Source organism: Brachyhypopomus gauderio, chromosome 3 (genome assembly GCF_052324685.1).
Source record: "Brachyhypopomus gauderio isolate BG-103 chromosome 3, BGAUD_0.2, whole genome shotgun sequence".
NCBI lineage: Eukaryota > Metazoa > Chordata > Actinopteri > Gymnotiformes > Hypopomidae > Brachyhypopomus > Brachyhypopomus gauderio.
The window spans coordinates 15,545,531-15,564,660 of record NC_135213.1 but is presented as its reverse complement, the minus strand read 5'-3'; the positions used below and the strand labels follow the sequence as shown (position 1 = coordinate 15,564,660).

The following is a 19,130-nucleotide window of genomic DNA, read 5'->3' as shown; positions in this document are numbered from 1 at the left end:
TTTTTTAACTGGGGCTTCCAGCTTCAATTTCCAATATATTTTCATGTGCATGTTCTGTTATAGGGCAAAACATTTCTAAATAGAACAAAGGTTGAATAGAACAAACCCTTGCTTGTACCTATACTTCTTAAGTGTAACCAAATCATTCAGAAGGTGTTAATTAATCAGTGGATTTACTGACTTAAATGCAGAATGTTCTGATTTAAATTCAGCACAGAAACCTCTTCATCTGTTATTCGGTCATATGGTTAAGCTCATTATAGAAAACTCACAGCTAAACTAACTTGCCCATCTGACTTCACCTGATTGTCATGAATCCAATTTAAACAGAAAACCAAGGCTTCCTCCACCCTCCTGCATATGTGGTGCATGAACAATATTCTTGGGTCTTTAAAACTGTCATCCCATCCAGATACTTTCAGTTGTGATGTTTTTAATGGAATGAACACACACCAACATTGTGTCTGATCACATATTTATGGACAACAAAACTGACTGAGCCATTTTGCACCAAGCTGATGATTGAATGATTAAAACACAACACTAATAACATTAGCCTGGTCCACACAGGCACAGGTTGGAATGGAGTCTATTTCTTCTTATAAGACCGTTCTTGTCCTGTAAGGAATTTCCAGATGCCCCCTCTGTAAGATTCATTACTGTATGCATACAGTAAAGCATTAAAGACTGGAGCCATTTTTGCAAGTACTGGAAAAACCTACAAAAAAAAGGTAAACAATGTGTTGTTAAGACACACGTTCTTATTTCCCTTGTGAGAAAATTTACATTTAGGAAATGGTATCTACTGATTACAAGTTACAAGCATTACAAGTAACAAGTACTAGCATTGCTGATAGCATCCGTGAACCTCTGCCTGCTTCTCTACTGCCAATACTCTGAATATTATCCACTAAACTGACCAACTGAGGTTGACGGGTAGGGCAGGTAGCTTCCAGGGAGTACCACTGGGTAGTTAGACATTTCTTCCACAGAGTATTATCGTGTTTGTATTTAAACAGGGGGATTCACTGAACATTAGCGCTGTTAAAGTATGTTAAAACTACATCTACTGTTGGCTTAACTGAAGCTAATCTTCCCCATCCAGTTCTGTTTCAGTGGAACTAAAATATGTGCTGGCCAGGGTTTGGTTTTGATTTTCATCTGAACCATGCCTTGTGTTTCATCTAGCACATGTATGCACACTTGTGTATGTGTGTGGAAACATGCCTAAGCATTTATTTAGAGTTCTACTTACAATTCTGAGCTTTGGTGATAAGAGCTTAGTGTTCTCAAAGCAGGAGTATATGCAAATGAGCATGTAGGGTCCCCAGAAGATCAGCAAGACCTTCACAGGCAGACCAGTGTTGAACTGCAGAACCAAAACAGTACAATAAAAATGGATCAGCATCAAATTTTCACTGTACTAAATTTCAAAAATGTAAAACTGTACTTTGTCACAGTGTATGACACATATTTATGGCATCATATGGCAGTTTTAAGTATGCAAAGATGAGATTACCTTAAAGCTGTGGGTCTTTTTGAAGTAGACATAGATGGAGGAATAGGAGAGGTGCATGATGAGCAGGGGAAAGGCCAGGTACAGCACCACGACAGACACCATGTATATGACAGAACCTCTGGATATGGCAGGAAAGGGAAAGAGGTCTTCACATCATCTCACAATAAATGCCAAGCCCAGCTGCAGACTTTACATATGCAGAGTTTCATTACAACTTCACATGCTTAGCTGAAAAATATTATATCAGGGTCAAAAATAAACTCTGTTGAAATATGCAGGTTGTTTTTGTTGTTGGTTTTCCCTTCACATGAGGCTTCCAAAGACTGTAAAAGTTAAATGTCCCTGCCAGAAAGGAACCCACAGGTTTGGTGCTCACCTTCTCACTCACTGGCCAGTAGTGTTCCTAGGAGCTCCCACTCCATGCTGGTGTAACTACATACGTGCATTTGAGGAGTGTTTGACCAAGATTGTGTACATAGTACCTGTATAAATCCTCACGTGAGACAAAAGATGCTAGACTACAGCCATATTATGTGAACAGTCAACAGCTAAATGCTTTGAGCTACTATTCCCCTCTGTTTACTACACTACACACACCCAATGGTCTCATAAATCATTTTACGACCTTAGAAATTAATCCTGAGTGATTCTCCAAAGCACTTCTATTGAAGTATGAACCAGCCTTACAAGAAAATGCCTCAATGTTCAATTAACACACAGGGAGTTTATACAGAGTATAAATAACCACCAGGACCATCAACTTTGAATTGAGTTAATTAAAGCTTTTTTCATTTCTTTTAACTTTTTGCTGTATCATCTAGGAAACAGACCAAGTTGCACTCTGTGGTTACCTGTCTCCTCTGGTGTAGTCCAGCGTGCAGCCTACTTTCATTGGCTCATAGTCAAACACTCCCCAGCCAATGAAGGGCAAAGGTAGGGCAGCCCAGAAGACAGCCATTGACCACATGATTATGCTCAAGGTCAAAGAAGTGCTCCATAATGTCTTCTGCTCTGAAAACCACAATGCCACACTCCAGTCATCACACACACTTGTTTATCATAATGTGGTGAAATATTATTTTGTTTTTAGGGGATTGTTTTCATCTATATGTTTAATGGGAAGACCAGGATTAGTAGAGGTGTTAACACCTAATATGGAGGACAAGAAGAAAAATTGAGATTAACTGAATAAAAGGAAGAGAAAGAGCTTTGATGCGTAACATTTTAAAGCCACTTTTAAAGTATACACTGCTCTGTGTTTGTGCTGCAGTCAGAGAAGTTCAGTACTCACTAGCGCAGTACATGTGATATCTGTCCCATCCAACAGCACAGAGAAAGCTGATAACAGCCAGGACAGATATCATTCCCTGATAGGCATGGATCTGGCAACCTTGAGAGCCAAAGGGCCAGTACCTGTAACATATCAGAGGGATAAATGTAGTAAATCATAGACAAAGATAAACTGATGTATATAGAATTTAGAACTTTTGTCAGATCTCAAACAACACCCACTGGTAAAAAATATATATTTTTTGTTTAAAACAGCCTTAATCAGTTTATCAGCAAAATTTCCCTATGAAATTGGGTCAAGATAAATCAAATCGGTACCTCATGGACACTGTCATGACACATTTTTTTTCTCTCTGTAAGTCACAATCATTGTCCTGTTTTGATTTAAGTATAATACTCAAGCTACTGATGATTACGACGGACTAACATCCCACCACTCTTCCATCTCAGTGAAATGGAATTAATTTGCAAATAAAAAAAAAATAGATTTTAAAACATAGGCGATTCCTTGATATGAAGTAGTTTGAGACAGTAATTATTTTGACTAAGATTATGCACATTTTTGGGCTTAAATGCTGATCATAAAATTTCCCAGAGAACATTCTGAGACAGGCCAGGATGTTCACAAACAAGATTAGGTTTCAAGGGAGCATGCGGAGCTTTAACAAACAGCATGATTAAAAAGGCCCAACGAGAGGCATCCGTCCTCACGGTACCATATCAGCACCAGGGTGGGCAGAGGTTGCATGGATCACCTCACTCTAAAACCGGCCCGGAGGCAGTACCCTAAATATCTGTTTAGTGTTTAAGGTAATCTTTGAAAAATATTAATTTTGAAGAAGCTCTGAGAACCAAAAAGGGGCTTGTGCACTGGTTCTCCTAAAAGTGCAAATTAAATGAGTATGGGAACTGCACAGATATTAAAATAACATCCTAAACCTGGTGAATAACTTCAGCAAAGTGCAGTTCTTGCTCTTTATCCTTTATGAAGGATTGATTGTTATATTTTCTTCCATGCACATGCAGTTTAGAGGTTACCTAGGTAACATTTGTTGAGATGGCAGTGTTACTATAAGAACAACCAGTGTTGTATAATCTGCTTTTTAATCTAGAGCTGTTCTGATCTGAAATTATGTGAAAATTTATACAAACTATGTTTTGTTTTTTTCAAGTAAAAATACACTGACTTTAAATAATAATGTTTGTATAAATTTAACTGAAACCAACATTAAATATGCTTTCCTTTCCTTACGATTTTGTATGTTGTTTAAACAACTGAAGACTACATAATTGTGTATTGTGTCTGCATTATGTTTATTTTGTTTTTTGGGGGGAGGGGGACTATTTATATGTTTACCTGTAAGCCCAGACTACAGACTATAGAATAAAACTAGTGCCCCCATATTCAGTTAGCGGCCCGCGGGCATTTTTAGGACAATTGGGCATCTATTTCTGGCCCGCGAGCTGTTTTTAAAAGTTTATTTTTATTTTTTTTAATGATTTTTTTTTTCAATCGCGCTATCCGCTTTTATTTTGAAATCGCGCACCGCGATCTCAAGACGATGCAGGGGATTGCCGCCAGTTCCAGCCAGAATGGACAGAAAGGTTTGCGTTCTTTCTACCACCGTCCAGCACTCGTCATATGTGCTTAATATGTCAAGAAACTGTCGCGGCAATAAAAATGTGCAATGTGAAACGACACTATGAATCAAAACTCAAACATTTTGAAGAGACATGTCCGCAAAACTCCGAGATCAGAACAACAAAACTAAATGCTCTTAAAGCATCATATGAAACGTCCAACCGAATCATCCACACTTCTTTGACAAAACAACAAAAGGCAACACAATGCTCCCTTAGAGTAGCGTGCGTTTTGGCGAAGCACATGAAACCATTCACGGATTCAAAGATAATGAATAGCTATTAATTTTAATTTATGCCCAAATGCAAATTATATTTTTATTTTAGGTAATATTTTGTTTTGAATAAAAAGGAAATGTTATAAATGTTATACGTTATATTGTTATGATACGTTGTCATACACTGTCCCAATAAATGGCCCTTTGAGTCATTGAATAAAAAATTGTGGCCCCTCATCATTTCTATTTGAGTACCCCTGCCCTAATGCATAGTATCATTCTGACTTAAGACTCACTTGTGAACATAAACGCAACAAACTCATCTAGTCAGCCTGGTTCTTACCTGAGGTAGCTGGCATAGGCCGACACCAGAGCATTGCTGCTGAAGCTAAGGTCGGCAAGGGCCAAGTTAAAGATGAAGACGTTGCTTGGTGTCCTAAGCTCCTTCACTCTCATGAAGGCCATTAGCGAGATGAAGTTCAGGCAGAACCCCAGCAGACCTACACACAGGCACACTGGGGTCTATATATATATATATTTGTTATTTAGAAATTTTTTTGTAGTGTTTAATTCTCCTTTTAGATGACGGCCGCGTTACACAATCTGACTTTTTCGCATTAAAACATTTTATAAGCGTTAATTACGGTAGGCTACTCACCACACACAAGTAAAACAGACCCAAAAGCAAAAATGTCAAACTCATTGAATCCCTCCGGTAATGAGTATGATGTCATTTTACAATACCCGACCGTGGTTATCAATCAGGTAGTTGTTGGTTAAAAGAAACAGAATCTAAAATGGCAGCGGTTTCAAAACATCAACTGTGCTTTTATAGGTTTTATCACGTGAAAAGGCATTTGAGTTCTTATTGTGAGTAAACCTCTGCAGAATCCTTGATGGAATGTGTTAATACGACCTACACTACTGGCACTATTGTTGAGGTCAATAGTTTTCAAACACTATATACCTCTTTCTTACAAAGTTTAGCTTTGTTCTCTAACTTATGAGTCTAAGGTACACAGTTTAAACAAAATGCTACAGTTTTTGCTGAACTAAAGTTGGGGGAGACCGGGTATGGTTGTAACATGGATCATTCCAGTGTTTACCCAGTTCCTCCCTGATCCCATGGTGAATATCAAGGCTGGAAACCGGCACATGCAGATTCTATAGAGAAAAAGCTGATTTTGAGGTGAGAAAGTAAATTTCTGAATCAAGACTATATTTTGTTTAGTATACTATTGCAGACAAAATTATGAATTATATTACATTAAACTGTAGTTTCTCAGGTAAATTGTGATGCATTTTCCCCCTGTTAATTTCAAATCACCTTGGTAATACAGCTAGTTAAACAATGGCTGACAGGGGTGGGGTGGTTTGTAACACAGCTTTAAAAAGTGTTACAACCATCACTTTACATACAACTAAGAACACTTTCTTGATTTTAAATAATTTTAAAGAATGCATAGGCAGTGGAAAAGAAAGACTGACAGTGGTGTGCCTGCAAATGCTTTTAAAAAAGCATCTGATGAGGTCACAAAGAAGTGCAAGTCAGTCAGATCAGTTGCGAAGGCAAATGGTATCTGCCATGTAACACATACACACACACACACACACACACACACACACACACACACACACACACACACACACACACACACACACACACACACACACATTCCTGAGTAAAACAGAAGGTGCATTTTTTTTCATTCTTTCATTCAGAAGGTTTTTTCATTTAAAAAACCTCTTTATGAAGCATATTGCATGGTGTGGATTCTGTTTTTGCTTATTTTGTCTAATTGTTACAACTTACCCCAGCATGTGATGTGTTACAACCTACCCCGGTAGTGGGGTAGGTTGTAACAAAGGAACACCATGTATTTGACATCAACTCAAGAGGGCTGTGATATTTGAATTGAGGTTTGAATTGGTGCCATTTGTAGTAAACAAATGTGTGTACTTTATATACACGTTTGAGAACTCTAGCTCAAAAATTCAGTGAGTTACAGGTACTGAACCAAAAAGTGTTACAACCATACCTGTTCTCCCCCTATTTATTATTTATCTCTGTTATACTGCAGTATGTGCAGACACACATGAAGTAGGCTATATGACTAAGGGAAAATGCAAAATGTGTCATGTAAATATAACATGACACTATAGTTTGAGAATTATGCTTTCATCTGTTATTGTAAAATCATAAAAATATTTTCATTTCACAGGAATCCTGCACTATGAAAACTCACTCCTGTCAAATTAAAAGGAAGTGAAATACATTGAAATGGCAAAGGTCCCATCCAATCCAGTCTGTGTAATTAATCCTCCAATCAAATATGTAATTAACCCTCCATTCAAATGTGTACTTGACTCTCTAGTCAAATATGTAATTAACTCTCCAATCAAATATGTCGAAGTGCCTGACTTGTATCTAAACAGAGGGTAAACTTATGAGCCTATAAGCTTCCAGGAAAGAAATAATCGTGTAAGTGGAAACATCGCCAGACCTTTCACTAATCCATGTCTATCCTTTTTATCTGGGGATTCACTGCAGTCTGTGCAGTATGGACTATTGAGTAAGAGCAAGACGGAGCTGTGGTGTGGTGGCAGGACTGCACTGCCTTTTGGCTTTATCCCCCGCTGGAACAATAGACTAGAGCAGCAGGGCAGCGTATAACAGAGGGAAGATGATTCTCCATGTGCTCTTGGGTTTTTGCCTGGCGTTTTGTTGCCTTCCCCTGCTGTGCAGCGCATGCCCTGTGCACTGTAGCTGCTTTTACCACAGACTCAGTGATGGATCCAAGGCACGGTAAGAGTTTTTATGCAGAGTATCAGGGGAAGTCTTCAGATGTGTAACATAAGGTGGTGCTTATTTTTGTTTGTGTGAGCAGAATTAAAATCATACATTAAATCATAGTCATACATGGCAGTACTACACATGGCTCTAAAGTACCTTATGTGGCTCTGTAGTACAATACATGGCTCTACAGAACTTTACATGTCTCTACAGTACTATACATGTACAGTAGATCTATACTGAGGAGATAAATCACATATATTTGTATCTACAATTGACTTCCTGGAATATTTTATATTCAAGAAGACATTGTACATATTCAGTATTCAAACACATTTTGCTGAATATGGATGATCCCTATCTATTGTAAGATGTTGTATAAAGACTTGTCAGTGAAACTGCACAATTCACAATTCTGTTGTTTACATAATGCTTTCTTTTCTTTGGTGTTTTTTTTAGAAGTGTTCTGTGTAGTGATCCTGATCTCACACTCATTCCCACCAACTTCCCCTTGGACACTTTCAAACTCCGTATCGAGAAGACCGCCATCACCAGCATCTCCAGCGAAGCTTTTGCTTACCTCAGCAGTCTGGAATTCCTCTGGATGTCCTTCAATGCCCTCTCCGTACTCTATGTGAACAGCTTCCATGGCCTCCACACTCTGGATGAGCTCCGGCTCGATGGGAACATCCTCCCGTCATTCCCGTGGGAGTGTTTGATGGACATGCCGGGCCTAAGGCTCCTGGATTTGCACAACAATAAGATCACAAGCATCCCAGCAGATGCAGCCATCTATGTTAAAAACCTGACGTACCTGGATCTGTCCAGCAATGGTCTGGCTACGGTACCTCTGGAGGTACTCACCGTGTGGTTCTCTCCAAAGCTGTCTCTGGACACTGAAAATTCCAAGATGATTCTGGGTGAAAATGTATTATTTTTCTGTTTGTGTATAATTTTTGTGTTTTGTCATCAGTTTTAAGGTAACAATAGTATAAAGTAGTGTAAAATGTTAGAAATGTGCAATTGATTTTCTATTGTGATACATTTGTTATAGTCCTCAGTAATCTAAAGACACATGACATGTTCTTCTGTTTTTAACATTTTCACTCATTTTCTGTATGCAATATTGGTTTATAAACTTTTTCTTGTCAAGGCCTCCACGACAACCCTTGGCAATGCGACTGTCGCCTGTTTGACCTGGTGCAGTTCCGTAAATCTCCGTCATCATCCGTCACCTTCATCGACTTGCGCCTACGCTGTTCAGAACCCGACAGCCTGTCTGGCATCCTCCTCTCGGAGGTGGAACTGAGGAGGTGCCAGGCGCCGCGTGTCCACATGGCTGTGGCGCGGGTGCGCAGCTCTGTGGGTAATGATGTGCTCCTGCGCTGTGGCACCGTGGGGGTGCCCACACCTGAGCTCTCGTGGACGCGGTTCGATGGAAAGCCCATAAACGGGACTGGTAAGTTTGCAAAATCAATATCATCCCATCAACTAGTAAACTCACTCATAGAGAAGCATTGCTTAATTTATTTATTATAGTAAATATTATTATTTATTACTCTTACCATTTTCCTGACCTTTTGATGATCTGTATTTTCCATAATTATTTTTGAGGACTTTGTATGACTCTGTATGCCAAAGAACATTCTGGAGCTCTGATACATAACTCTGATCTTTCTCTAACGAGCTTGATAAAGCTAATAAAGTATTTTTATTTATGAATTAGTTGAGTAGTTTATCCTGGTATGACAGAGTCAGAGAACAAAACAAGTTGGAGTAGAAAAGGTCTGCTCCAAATAAAGCTGATTAACTGTCTGATTTATTTTATAGTCCTGCAGGATATATCAAAGGAGGGCATCATCTGGTCCATCCTCAGCATCCCTGCCGTGTCTGATCACGATTCAGGCAAATATGTCTGCAAGGCCACCAACATTGTTGGGAGTGCTGATGCCACTGTTTCCCTCATCATCTCCGACACGTGGGAGCTAGATGAGACTCGGGTAAAGAAAATCCACGTCAAGAAGGCTGCTGGGTCTGGACAGGCAGCATATCAGGAGAAACTCATCAGCCAGTATGTTCTTTCAACCCCCGCTTCAGCCGCCGTCCCCATCATCGAATCCCTCAATGGCCCCAGATCGATAGTATCCTTCAACTCAGAGGGCTACAGCAACTTTACTGGCATTTCAGGTGGAAAACCCACAGTCACCTCTCCATCTAGTGTAGGAACAGACAGCAATTTGATGGCGAAAGAAGCACTGAGCAATCTGGCTGGTGACGCCTCTTCCCTGCAGCAAGGACCAGACCACAGAGTGGTACGGTCCATCAAAGTTATCGGTGACACCGATCACACGGTGTCACTAAACTGGCGAGCACCAGCCGCGACCAACACCACCTCCTTCAGTGTTCTGTATGCTGTGTTTGGGGAGCGAGACATGCGGCGCATCAATGTTGGGCCTGGCAAGAACCGTGTCACCATCAGTGGCCTGGTGCCGAAGACCAAGTACATCGCCTGCGTGTGCGTGAAAGGCCTGATTCCAAAGAAGGAACAGTGTGTCATCTTCTCCACTGATGAGGCAGCTAGCGCCAGTGGGACCCAGAAGCTGATCAATGTGGTGGTCATCACAGTCGCCTGTGTGATTGCGGTGCCTCTCACCCTCATCGTCTGCTGTGGGGCATTGAAGAGACGTCTCCAGAAGCTCCTGGGAAGAAAATCGAAGGACATCCAGGAGACGTACGTGACCTTTGAGACGCTCTCGCCAGGCACCAAGGCCAAAGGACTAGAGGCGGAGTACCTCGGCCGTCTCATGCAGGATGAGTCGAACCGTCTCCTCTCAGCACGGTCCAGTGTGGACTCGGAGCCCATGGCCAGAACTGAGGGACAGCTTACTGAGTTCTTCTGCTAAGCAATAGTGGTAGAAACAGCATTCTCTAACAAACACTAACGTCCTGACATTAAGAAGTAGAACTCAAAGCCAAATGAAACTGAAAAGGGGAGCAGCATTCCAGCAATCACAAGCAAGTATGGTGCACACACCAAATATCTGAATTTACTGGTGTTTGTTGGATACTCGAGTCAGTGTGCTAGGGTTTAAATGCATTATTTGCAATGTTAAACCTAATGTTTTGCATGAAAACCTGACTGAACCACCAATCTCATCACCAATCGGTGGATCTAAGTCTTGTATTGGAAAATGTCTGCTATAGGACTGTTTGGAGGTGCCTAAGAAAGACATTACACATACTGCATTTATAAAGCATGTCCACATCTTTTCACAGCCTTGTGTGTGTACAAAATATATGCGCTCTCACTGATATAGAAGGGAAAAAAAAACTAATTATTCTGTCATGTTTCATGTAACTGTCTCTCAACACGTTTTGAATAATATATTTTTTTAATCATGTAAATCTGACATGAGATTTGAACGAATACGTACAACACAGGATCAAAGCAGATATTGCAGTCTACATATGCAGTTAGTTAATTTACAGTATGTAGGTTAACCATGCTGTCCGAGTTTTAGAACTATGTTTTATAAGAGTCTATCACATCGGTATATTAACAAGGTCAGTTACAGTGCAGGTACTGTGCATATAAATTCTATGTACTCATGTATGTGCTGGTGAAATACAGTATGTGTCTTAAATGTATTCACAAATAAATATTTTATACAAATATTGAACAAAGCAATGTTCCTTGTTTTTTCTATAAATTTCTTAATTATTCCCTAAAATCTATCTCTCTTTCAGTTAGAATTTATACAATATTTAGTTGCCCATGGAAAAATGTAGTTTGATTTTCAATCAATTCTTTAGTCTCTGTGCATAAACAAAAACTATTATTTAAATTAATGTTTGATAAATATTAAACTTTGCAGCATCATCATTAGTTGAGATATTGGTTTTGGCACATTTCCCTGAACTTGATTCACAATCTGTACCATAGCCTTGACTGCTTCAGACCCTGGAAAATGGCTAAGACAACTGTTAATGAAAACTCAGCAAGGGCTATAAGGATCTTGATTGGATTTGAGGTTTGAACATGAAGACCTCTGTTTTAAGTTGTCAGGTTGCAAGAGTTCAATCAATGGTTGACTGACTTAATACATTTTATTTAAATAGGAGGCTAATCTGGCTGATTATGATTGTGATTTACTACTTTAAAAATGTGATTTACTACTGTGATTCTTACTGCCTGTGCAGCAAATGGAAGTAATCAGATACTTTAAAAAATCTGGCTTCACTGCACAAAATGTCTTGCAGTGAAAATGAAGCAAATCTATTGAGATTAATGCATACTGCAAAGCCCAGTTGGTTAAAGATTTGCCTACATAGTCTTTAGAGCCTTAATCTACCTGTGCAGTTCAAAATAATTTCTATATTTGTACACATTTTATGCACTTAAAAATATAGAAATGTTTTTCAATCAGACATGCATTCTTATATCTGATAAAGTTTATCAATTGAATAATTCACATCACAGAAATAAGCATTTGCTTATTATTTTCCTGAGCATTCATTTTCTCAACATAATATCATTTGATTATACATTTAAGTACATTGTGGTTGACACCATCTTTTTCTTTCTTAGGACTTGCATCAGAGTAGATTAAGTCCAATGAGCTTAACTCCATCAAAACAGGGACGTGTACCACACAACGGTCTGTTCCTCAAACCCTCTGCAAAAGTCATTATGGGCACCTTTAACTTAGCCCTAGTTACACTGTTAGCATCCTGTGGGTTTCATCTAGCCTTTTGTGTCTGTGTGACGGGCTGCTCCTGTACAGAAGACTTTTCTGGGCGGTAAGTGAACTGGGACTCTGGCAGATGGCTAGTAAACACCAAAGGTTTTAGTTAGTCAGTGTATTAGCTAGATGTTCTGCCAGCAATGCCCTGCATTCACTCTTCAACCAGGTTGATAAAATTGGTAGAACAATATATGGGCTTATATTTATTTGGTACAACCAACATAAAGGGTAATTTTAAATCCTCGGAAATTATTATATCACATTAACATTTTCATTACTTGCATTTGTAAAAAAAAAAAAAAAAACAATGTTTTCTACATATGTATTTTAAGCTTTTGATATATAGAGTGATGTGCCTTCATCCTGTGTTTTTTCTTATTTATCATCTAGATCATTATTTTGCATGAAAACTGCTTGGAGCTCTCTACCCCACAACATTCCAGGAGATTACTTAAAAATCAGGATTGAGAACTCAAATCTAACCAAACTGCACCAGAGGGCTTTCACCACAAATGGTGCCTGTGCCTTAGAATCACTGTGGCTGAACTTTAACAAAATCACTGTAATGAATGTTAAGAGCCTGGAGGGCCTTCACAATCTGACAGAGCTGCGAATGCAAGGAAATGAACTGAGATCAATACCATGGACCGTTTTCCTGTACACGCCCAGGCTTAAAATCCTGGACCTTAAACATAACCGTTTAGAAGCACTACCAGAAAATTCCCTGCACCACCTGCCTGCACTGACCTATTTAGACTTATCCTTCAATCAGCTTACCGTCGTGTCCAATGACGTCTTTCTCAGCTCTCCCCATTCTCACACACAGGCAGGCGGCAGGAGGAAAGAGGGCGGGGCGGATGTCGTACTAGCACTGCATGACAACCACTGGCTGTGTGACTGCACACTCAAAGGCTTTGTTGACTTTGTCACATCCATCAACCAACCCTTCATCTTGATGAACCCTTATCTGACTTGCTCGGGCCCAAGTGCAAAGGCAGGAAAGTTTTTTCATGAGCTGGAGCTGAAGACTTGCCTGAAGCCAGAGGTTGCCACTACACAAGTAAACATCACACTTCCACTGGGGGCAAATATTACATTGAGGTGTTTAGTGAAAGCAAGGCCTGATCCAATGGTAGAATGGAACTACAGTTTAAAGACCATCAGACAATTTACAGGTAAAGCAATATGTCTCTGCCGTCCAAAGAAAACAATGAGTTTAAAGATGGTAATATATCTGCGGTCCACCTTCATTTATAGATTATAAACAACATTTTCAGCACAGATTTTTAATCCTTGTTTAGATATGTAAATGACATTGCTCTTTCCCCATAAACATACATTTGCCTTCTCTTTCTTGTTGCTGGGGCAGAATCTCAGTTGCAGGTGAGTGACGACACCATTAACTCGGCTCTGATGATACCATCCATTCACCTGGCCGATCAGGGACTGTACACCTGCACAGCCAGCAACGTCATTGGAACCTCCTTCGTTGGCATCCAACTTAATGTCCTCTCCAGCAACACCTCCTTCTCCATGTTCCCTGCTGTTACAGTGGCTTCCACTAGGGTCAACGCCAGCATCAGCACACGAATTGCCAAGCAGACTGTGGATGGTGTTACCGTGGCTTGGAACGCTGTGACGGAGAACCCTGCTGAAACATGGTTCGCTGTGCATTTCGGCCGCTACGACTCACAGGAGAAAGAGCTGCACTACGTCGGCCCAGGCATCAACAGCTACTCGGTGACAGCTCTGCTACCTGCCACAAAGTACGAGGTGTGCGTGTCGCTTCAGAACCGGCCGGCCCGGCAGAAGCAGTGCGTCGTGTTTGTGACGAGGAGCGGCCTGAACGAAGCAGAGAAGCGCTGGCGACTTATTCACATCATCGTGATCGTTTGTGTCATGGTGCTAGCCGCTGCCACCGGCATGTGCATATGCGTTACCGATTTCAGGGCCGGCTACCGCGACCACCGGGCCGGGTTTGGTGAGAGAAGCAGGACAGAAGACAAAGGCCTGAAGCAAAGTGACAGGCAGGGAACATTCGACAGCTTGCAGCCTGCCGGTGATGGTGGACTCTGCAGAGATTCAGGCGATGACGAGGAAACAAGATCTGAACATGCAATTCAAACGAGCGTCAGTGTCCAGCTGTAATAATCAGTCCTATAATCAAAAGGCACAAAAGTTGGCTGTTTTTGTCACATCTGTCGTGATGATATTGTTCTCCCGTATTGTTTTTGAAAGTGACGTTTAGAGGTGTGAAGCTTCTGATGTTTTTTCTTCCAAATTCAGTGGAGGAATATATGTAAAAAATAAATACACAACATACTGATATTTAACCTTCAAGGTATGTATATGGTTTCAAATTAGTTTTGTATGTCCCTATCAAGAGGTATGCTGTTATTGACCTTCAACCAGATACAAGTGTGCTTACACAAACACACAGTGACGCGCGCTGCTCAGAGCCGCAGTCGCTCCCCACATTAAACACACGACACACGGGGAGCGAGGCGACAGTGACGAGCGGCAACCGCGTCACACATAAAACATTCAACATAGAACATAACGAGCACGCACACTGGTCCACACGTCCGTCGACACATACACACATTAAAAACACACACGAGAGTCTACCAGGCAGACACCCTGGTCCAACTGGTACAAAGACAAGACATATATAGGCAAACAAATGACCCTCAGGTGAGACGGATCACGGGCTCCGCCCACCTGAGGGACGCACATGACGTCACCAGACAACAACAACAGCCGCTGTTGTTGAAAATAGTTTTTTGGTACTCAAGGAACAGACGGTTTCAATCTGGTGTGATCTAGGTCAGGGTTTCTCAACTGGTCTCAGCCTGGGACCTGCATTTTCTCATTGTCATTAAGTTGTGACCCAGTTTTATACAATACAAATGTTATAACAAATTAAAAGGGTAAACAATTGGTGGTTACCATGCCAACATGTAACGCGGGAGTACAGGAAAGTACCCACCGCGTATAGTGAGTGAGAATAGGAGGACCCAAGTGCCGTCTAACACCACACCAGCGTATGTAAAAACAAAACACAAGAAAGTAATCACGCTGAACCAAACAAACAAAACAAACGCGGAAAACTCGACGCGTGAAAGGGGAAACAAAATAAACCGTGATAGCACGGTAAAAACAATGAAACAAAACGAACGTGGAAAAACTCAACGCGTGACAAAACAAGAGCTCACCCGTAAGGAGACGCGAGAAAAATAAATAAATAAAACAAACGTAACAGAAATAGCGCGGATGAAAGCGACGCGAAAACGAAACTGAAAATGCCAGTGAAGGAAGCTGGCCAGCAGGCAGAAAACGCCGCAAACAAAACAAAACCCTTCACAAAAACAAAGACAAATAAATGACAGGAAGAGAAATAGGCTTGTGAAAACTTGAGGAAGGTCAGGGAGCGACGCAGGAGAGAAATCTCGAAGGAGAGCAGGAGACAAACAAAGAAAGAGAGAGAGGTGATGAGACACCTTGTAACTCGTGAGAGTAAACAACAGAGACCGAGGATACCGGCTGAAAGCGCATGGAAACCACAACGAATCAGCAATGATCCGTTTCCAAAAGCTTTCTTAAGAAGCCTTAGAACAGCTGAAACGAATCATTGCTGATTACGTGCAGCAAGTCTAGGACTGGCTCGGGTGCCCCCCCTGGTGGTAGAGGGAGTGGCAGCCGAGTCAGCCCTGACAGAGCCCCCCCCTCTAGGCCCGAGACCACGCGGGCCCAACGCGACGGCCCTGGCACGGCGGAAATCCCGGATCAAGGACCTGTCAACGACGCGAGAGGCGGGGACCCAGGAGCGCTCCTCGGGGCCGTAACCCGTCCAGTCAACCAGGTACTGGTCCCGACCCCGAACACCTAGTGGTCCAACAACCGGTTGACCGTGTACACAGGACCGCCGTCGACCATGCGGGGAGCCGGCGGGGCAGGAGCACGGGGCATGTTACATAGAACAGGACGGAGACGCGAAACGTGAAACACCGGGTGGACCCTCATAGAGGGTGGGAGCACCAACCGGTAAGCGACCGGGTTGATTCGCCTGTCCACCTTGAAGGGACCCAGGTAGCGAGGAGCCAGCTTCTTGGTCCCACCGCGGACAGGCAGGTCCTTAGCGGACAACCAAACGCGCTGACCCGGGCGAAACGACAGGGCAGGAAGCCGGTGCCTATCGGCGCTCCGACAGTAGCCGGAGGAGGCAGACATTAAGGCCTTACGGGCCCTACGCCAGGCCAACCTACATCGCCGCACCATAGCCCGGGCACCCGGAACGGCCGCCTCCTCCTCCTGGTTAGCGAACATAGGAGGGGCGTACCCGTAGAGGCATTCAAAGGGGGACATCCTGAGGGCCGAGTGCCACAAGGTGTTATGGGCATACTCGGCCCACAGAAGCTGGTCAGACCAGGAGGAGGGGTTCGAGGAAGCCAGACACCGAAGCGTCTGCTCGAGGTCTTGGTTGGTGCGCTCCGTCTGACCATTGGTCTGGGGGTGATACCCAGAGGACAAACTAGCCCTGGCCCCCAAGAGCTTCAGGAAAGAACCCCAAAAATGACTGGTGAATTGGGGCCCCCTGTCGGACACCACGTCGGCAGGAAAGCCGTGGTGCCGGACTATGTTGTGCAGGAAGAGAGACGCTGTCTCGCGGGCAGAGGGAAGCCGAGGTAAGGCCAGGAACCTGGCGGTTTTAGAAAACCGGTCCACGATGACCAGAATAGTGGTGTTACCCCGAGAGGGAGGCAACCCGGTAACAAAGTCTAAGGCCACGTGCGTCCAAGGTCTTGACGGTATGGGCAAAGGGCGTAACAGACCGGCGGGTTTGGTATGGGTCACCTTATTTCTGGTGCACGTTTCGCAGGCGGTGACGAAATGAGTCACCTCTTGGTCCATCCCGGGCCACCAGAACCTACCCTGGATGAGTTTCAGAGTACGCCGTGACCCGGGATGAGCAGCGAAGGGTGAAGCGTGACCCCACTCCATAACCTTCTTGCGTAACCTAGGGTGGACGTAGAGACGGTCGGAGGGACCACCCCCAGGCCCTGGGTCACTGGTAAGAGCCTGTTTAACCTCTGTTTCTATGGCCCACTGCAGGGGTGCCACAATTTTGGAGGCGGGCAGCACGGTGCTGGGCTCAGAGGTGTGAGGAGGCGACTCCCACTGACGGGACAGAGCATCAGGCTTGGCGTTTTTTGTGCCCGGACGATAGGAGAGCGTGAAATCAAAACGCCCGAAAAACAAGGACCACCTGGCTTGTCTGGGATTCAGACGCTTGGCCTGCTGGAGGTAGGCCAGGTTCTTATGGTCGGTCCAGACCAGGAAAGGGTGCTTAGCCCCCTCCAACCAGTGTCTCCATTCTTCTAGGGCTAATTTAACGGCCAAAAGTTCCTTGTCCCCTACATCGTAATTGCGTTCAGCGGGGGACATGCGATGGGAATAATACGCACACGGATGGAGCTTAGGAGGGGACCCGGTTCTCTGGGAGAGAACGGCGCCTATCCCATAGTCTGAGGCATCGACCTCTACAACAAACGGTAGGTCGGGATCCGGCATGCGCAACACAGGTGCGGAAGTGAACCGTTTTTTGAGGTCGTCGAAAGCCTGCTGAGCTTCAGGAGTCCAGACAAAAGGACCGGGGCTCTTCTTGGTGAGGGTGATCAGAGGAGCCGCAAGGGTGCTAAAGGCCTTAATGAAACGACGGTAGAAATTGGCGAATCCTAAAAAACGCTGCACCAGGCGGAGTGAGGTAGGAGTGGGCCAATGAGCAACGGCCCGGACCTTAGAGGGGTCCATGGCCAGGGTGTTTTGGGCGATACGGTAGCCTAGAAAGCCTATTTCCTGTACATGAAATAACGACTTTTCTAGTTTGATGTATAAGTGGTTCTCGAGGAGTAGTTGGAGCACCCGCCGGACGTGTTTTATGTGTTCTGCCTCGGATTTGCTGTAGATGAGAATATCATCTAAATAAACGAAGACATATCTGTCCAGAGCCTCCCTCAGGACTTCGTTAATGAAGCGCTGGAACACGGCCGGGGCGTTCATTAAACCAAAGGGCATGACAAGATACTCATAGTGGCCAGAGGGCGTGATAAACGCAGTCTTCCACTCGTCACCCTCCCTTACCCTGACTAAATTGTAGGCACTCCTCAGGTCGAGCTTACTAAAGATAGTGGCCTGCTGGAGGGCCTCAAAGGCGGTAGCCATGAGGGGTAATGGGTGACGATCCTTGACTGTGACCTTGTTAAGCCCCCGGTAGTCGATACATGGTCTGAGTCCCCCATCTTTCTTTCCCACAAAGAAAAAACCTGCACCAGCAGGAGAGGTGGATGGCCGGATAAACCCGGCTGCCAGGGCTTCCCGTATGTATGTCTCCATGGCCTTACATTCGGGTACGGCCAGAGAGAAGAGACGGCCCCTAGGGGGACTAGTACCTGGCAGTAAATCTATGGCCATGTCGTGAGCCCTATGCGGAGGAAGGAAGCCTGCCTTCTTTTTGCTGAATACCTCTCTGAGGTCGTGGTAAACAGCAGGGACCGGAGTAAGATCGACCGGGTCAGGTGTATGACCGGTAGTGGTTTCGGGACCTAAGCATGTGTCCTTGCAGATGGCTCCCCAACTACAGACAGAACGGGAAAGCCAATCCACCTCTGGATTGTGGCGTTGGAGCCAAGGAAAACCCAAAATAAGACGCATCTGGGGTGCGCTAATAACATAGAGGGTGAGCTGTTCTCGGTGGCCCCCAATACTCATGTCTAGCGGGATGGTCTGCTTAATGACTTCGCCTGAAGTCAAGGCACGTCCATCAACGGCCGCTACAGACATGGGTTTCTCCAAGTCGACAAGTGGAACCCCCAGTTCTTTGGCCAATGTAACGTCAATGAAATTGGCAGCAGCGCCTGAATCGA

At 43.6% G+C, this 19,130-nt stretch overlaps 3 protein-coding genes across 3 annotated transcripts; 2 read left to right on the top strand and 1 right to left on the bottom strand.

The window, feature by feature from the left end:
- Positions 1 to 589: 589 nt before the first annotated feature.
- Positions 590 to 5,409, bottom strand: rgrb (retinal G protein coupled receptor b). Its single transcript, XM_076998580.1, has 7 exons — positions 5,327 to 5,409; positions 5,012 to 5,168; positions 2,811 to 2,932; positions 2,371 to 2,530; positions 1,520 to 1,637; positions 1,256 to 1,369; positions 590 to 718 (listed from the first exon to the last, which is right to left on the bottom strand). Exons 1-7 carry the CDS (start codon positions 5,400 to 5,402, stop codon positions 590 to 592), a joined length of 876 nt encoding a protein of 291 aa, XP_076854695.1. The 5' UTR covers positions 5,403 to 5,409.
- A 1,943-nt stretch (positions 5,410 to 7,352) lies between these two features.
- LOC143509755 (leucine-rich repeat, immunoglobulin-like domain and transmembrane domain-containing protein 1) lies at positions 7,353 to 10,365 on the top strand. The gene is made up of 4 exons (XM_076998578.1): positions 7,353 to 7,474; positions 7,922 to 8,382; positions 8,616 to 8,921; positions 9,293 to 10,365. Exons 1-4 carry the CDS (start codon positions 7,353 to 7,355, stop codon positions 10,363 to 10,365), a joined length of 1,962 nt encoding a protein of 653 aa, XP_076854693.1.
- Positions 10,366 to 12,227: 1,862 nt separating this feature from the next.
- lrit2 (leucine-rich repeat, immunoglobulin-like and transmembrane domains 2) lies at positions 12,228 to 14,355 on the top strand. The gene is made up of 3 exons (XM_076998474.1): positions 12,228 to 12,262; positions 12,598 to 13,382; positions 13,577 to 14,355. The coding sequence occupies exons 2-3, from the start codon at positions 12,611 to 12,613 to the stop codon at positions 14,353 to 14,355; spliced, it is 1,551 nt and encodes a 516-aa protein (XP_076854589.1). The 5' UTR covers positions 12,228 to 12,262; positions 12,598 to 12,610.
- Positions 14,356 to 19,130: the final 4,775 nt, after the last annotated feature.

Bases quoted from the DNA above. Each gene is read 5' to 3' on its own strand.
- LOC143509755 (XM_076998578.1), top strand. From the start codon at position 7,353: ATGATTCTCCATGTGCTCTTGGGTTTTTGCCTGGCGTTTTGTTGCCTT. The intron at 7,475-7,921 runs GTAAGAGTTTTT...TGTTTTTTTTAG, and splicing joins AGTGATGGATCCAAGGCACG to AAGTGTTCTGTGTAGTGATC. The intron at 8,922-9,292 runs GTAAGTTTGCAA...TTTATTTTATAG, and splicing joins AAAGCCCATAAACGGGACTG to TCCTGCAGGATATATCAAAG.
- lrit2 (XM_076998474.1), top strand. From the start codon at position 12,611: ATGAAAACTGCTTGGAGCTCTCTACCCCACAACATTCCAGGAGATTAC. The intron at 13,383-13,576 runs GTAAAGCAATAT...TTGCTGGGGCAG, and splicing joins GACCATCAGACAATTTACAG to AATCTCAGTTGCAGGTGAGT.
- rgrb (XM_076998580.1), bottom strand. From the start codon at position 5,402: ATGACATCATACTCATTACCGGAGGGATTCAATGAGTTTGACATTTTT. The intron at 2,933-5,011 runs GTAAGAACCAGG...GATATGTTACAG, and splicing joins GCCTATGCCAGCTACCTCAG to GTACTGGCCCTTTGGCTCTC. The intron at 1,370-1,519 runs GTAATCTCATCT...TTGGTTCTGCAG, and splicing joins AAAAGACCCACAGCTTTAAG to TTCAACACTGGTCTGCCTGT.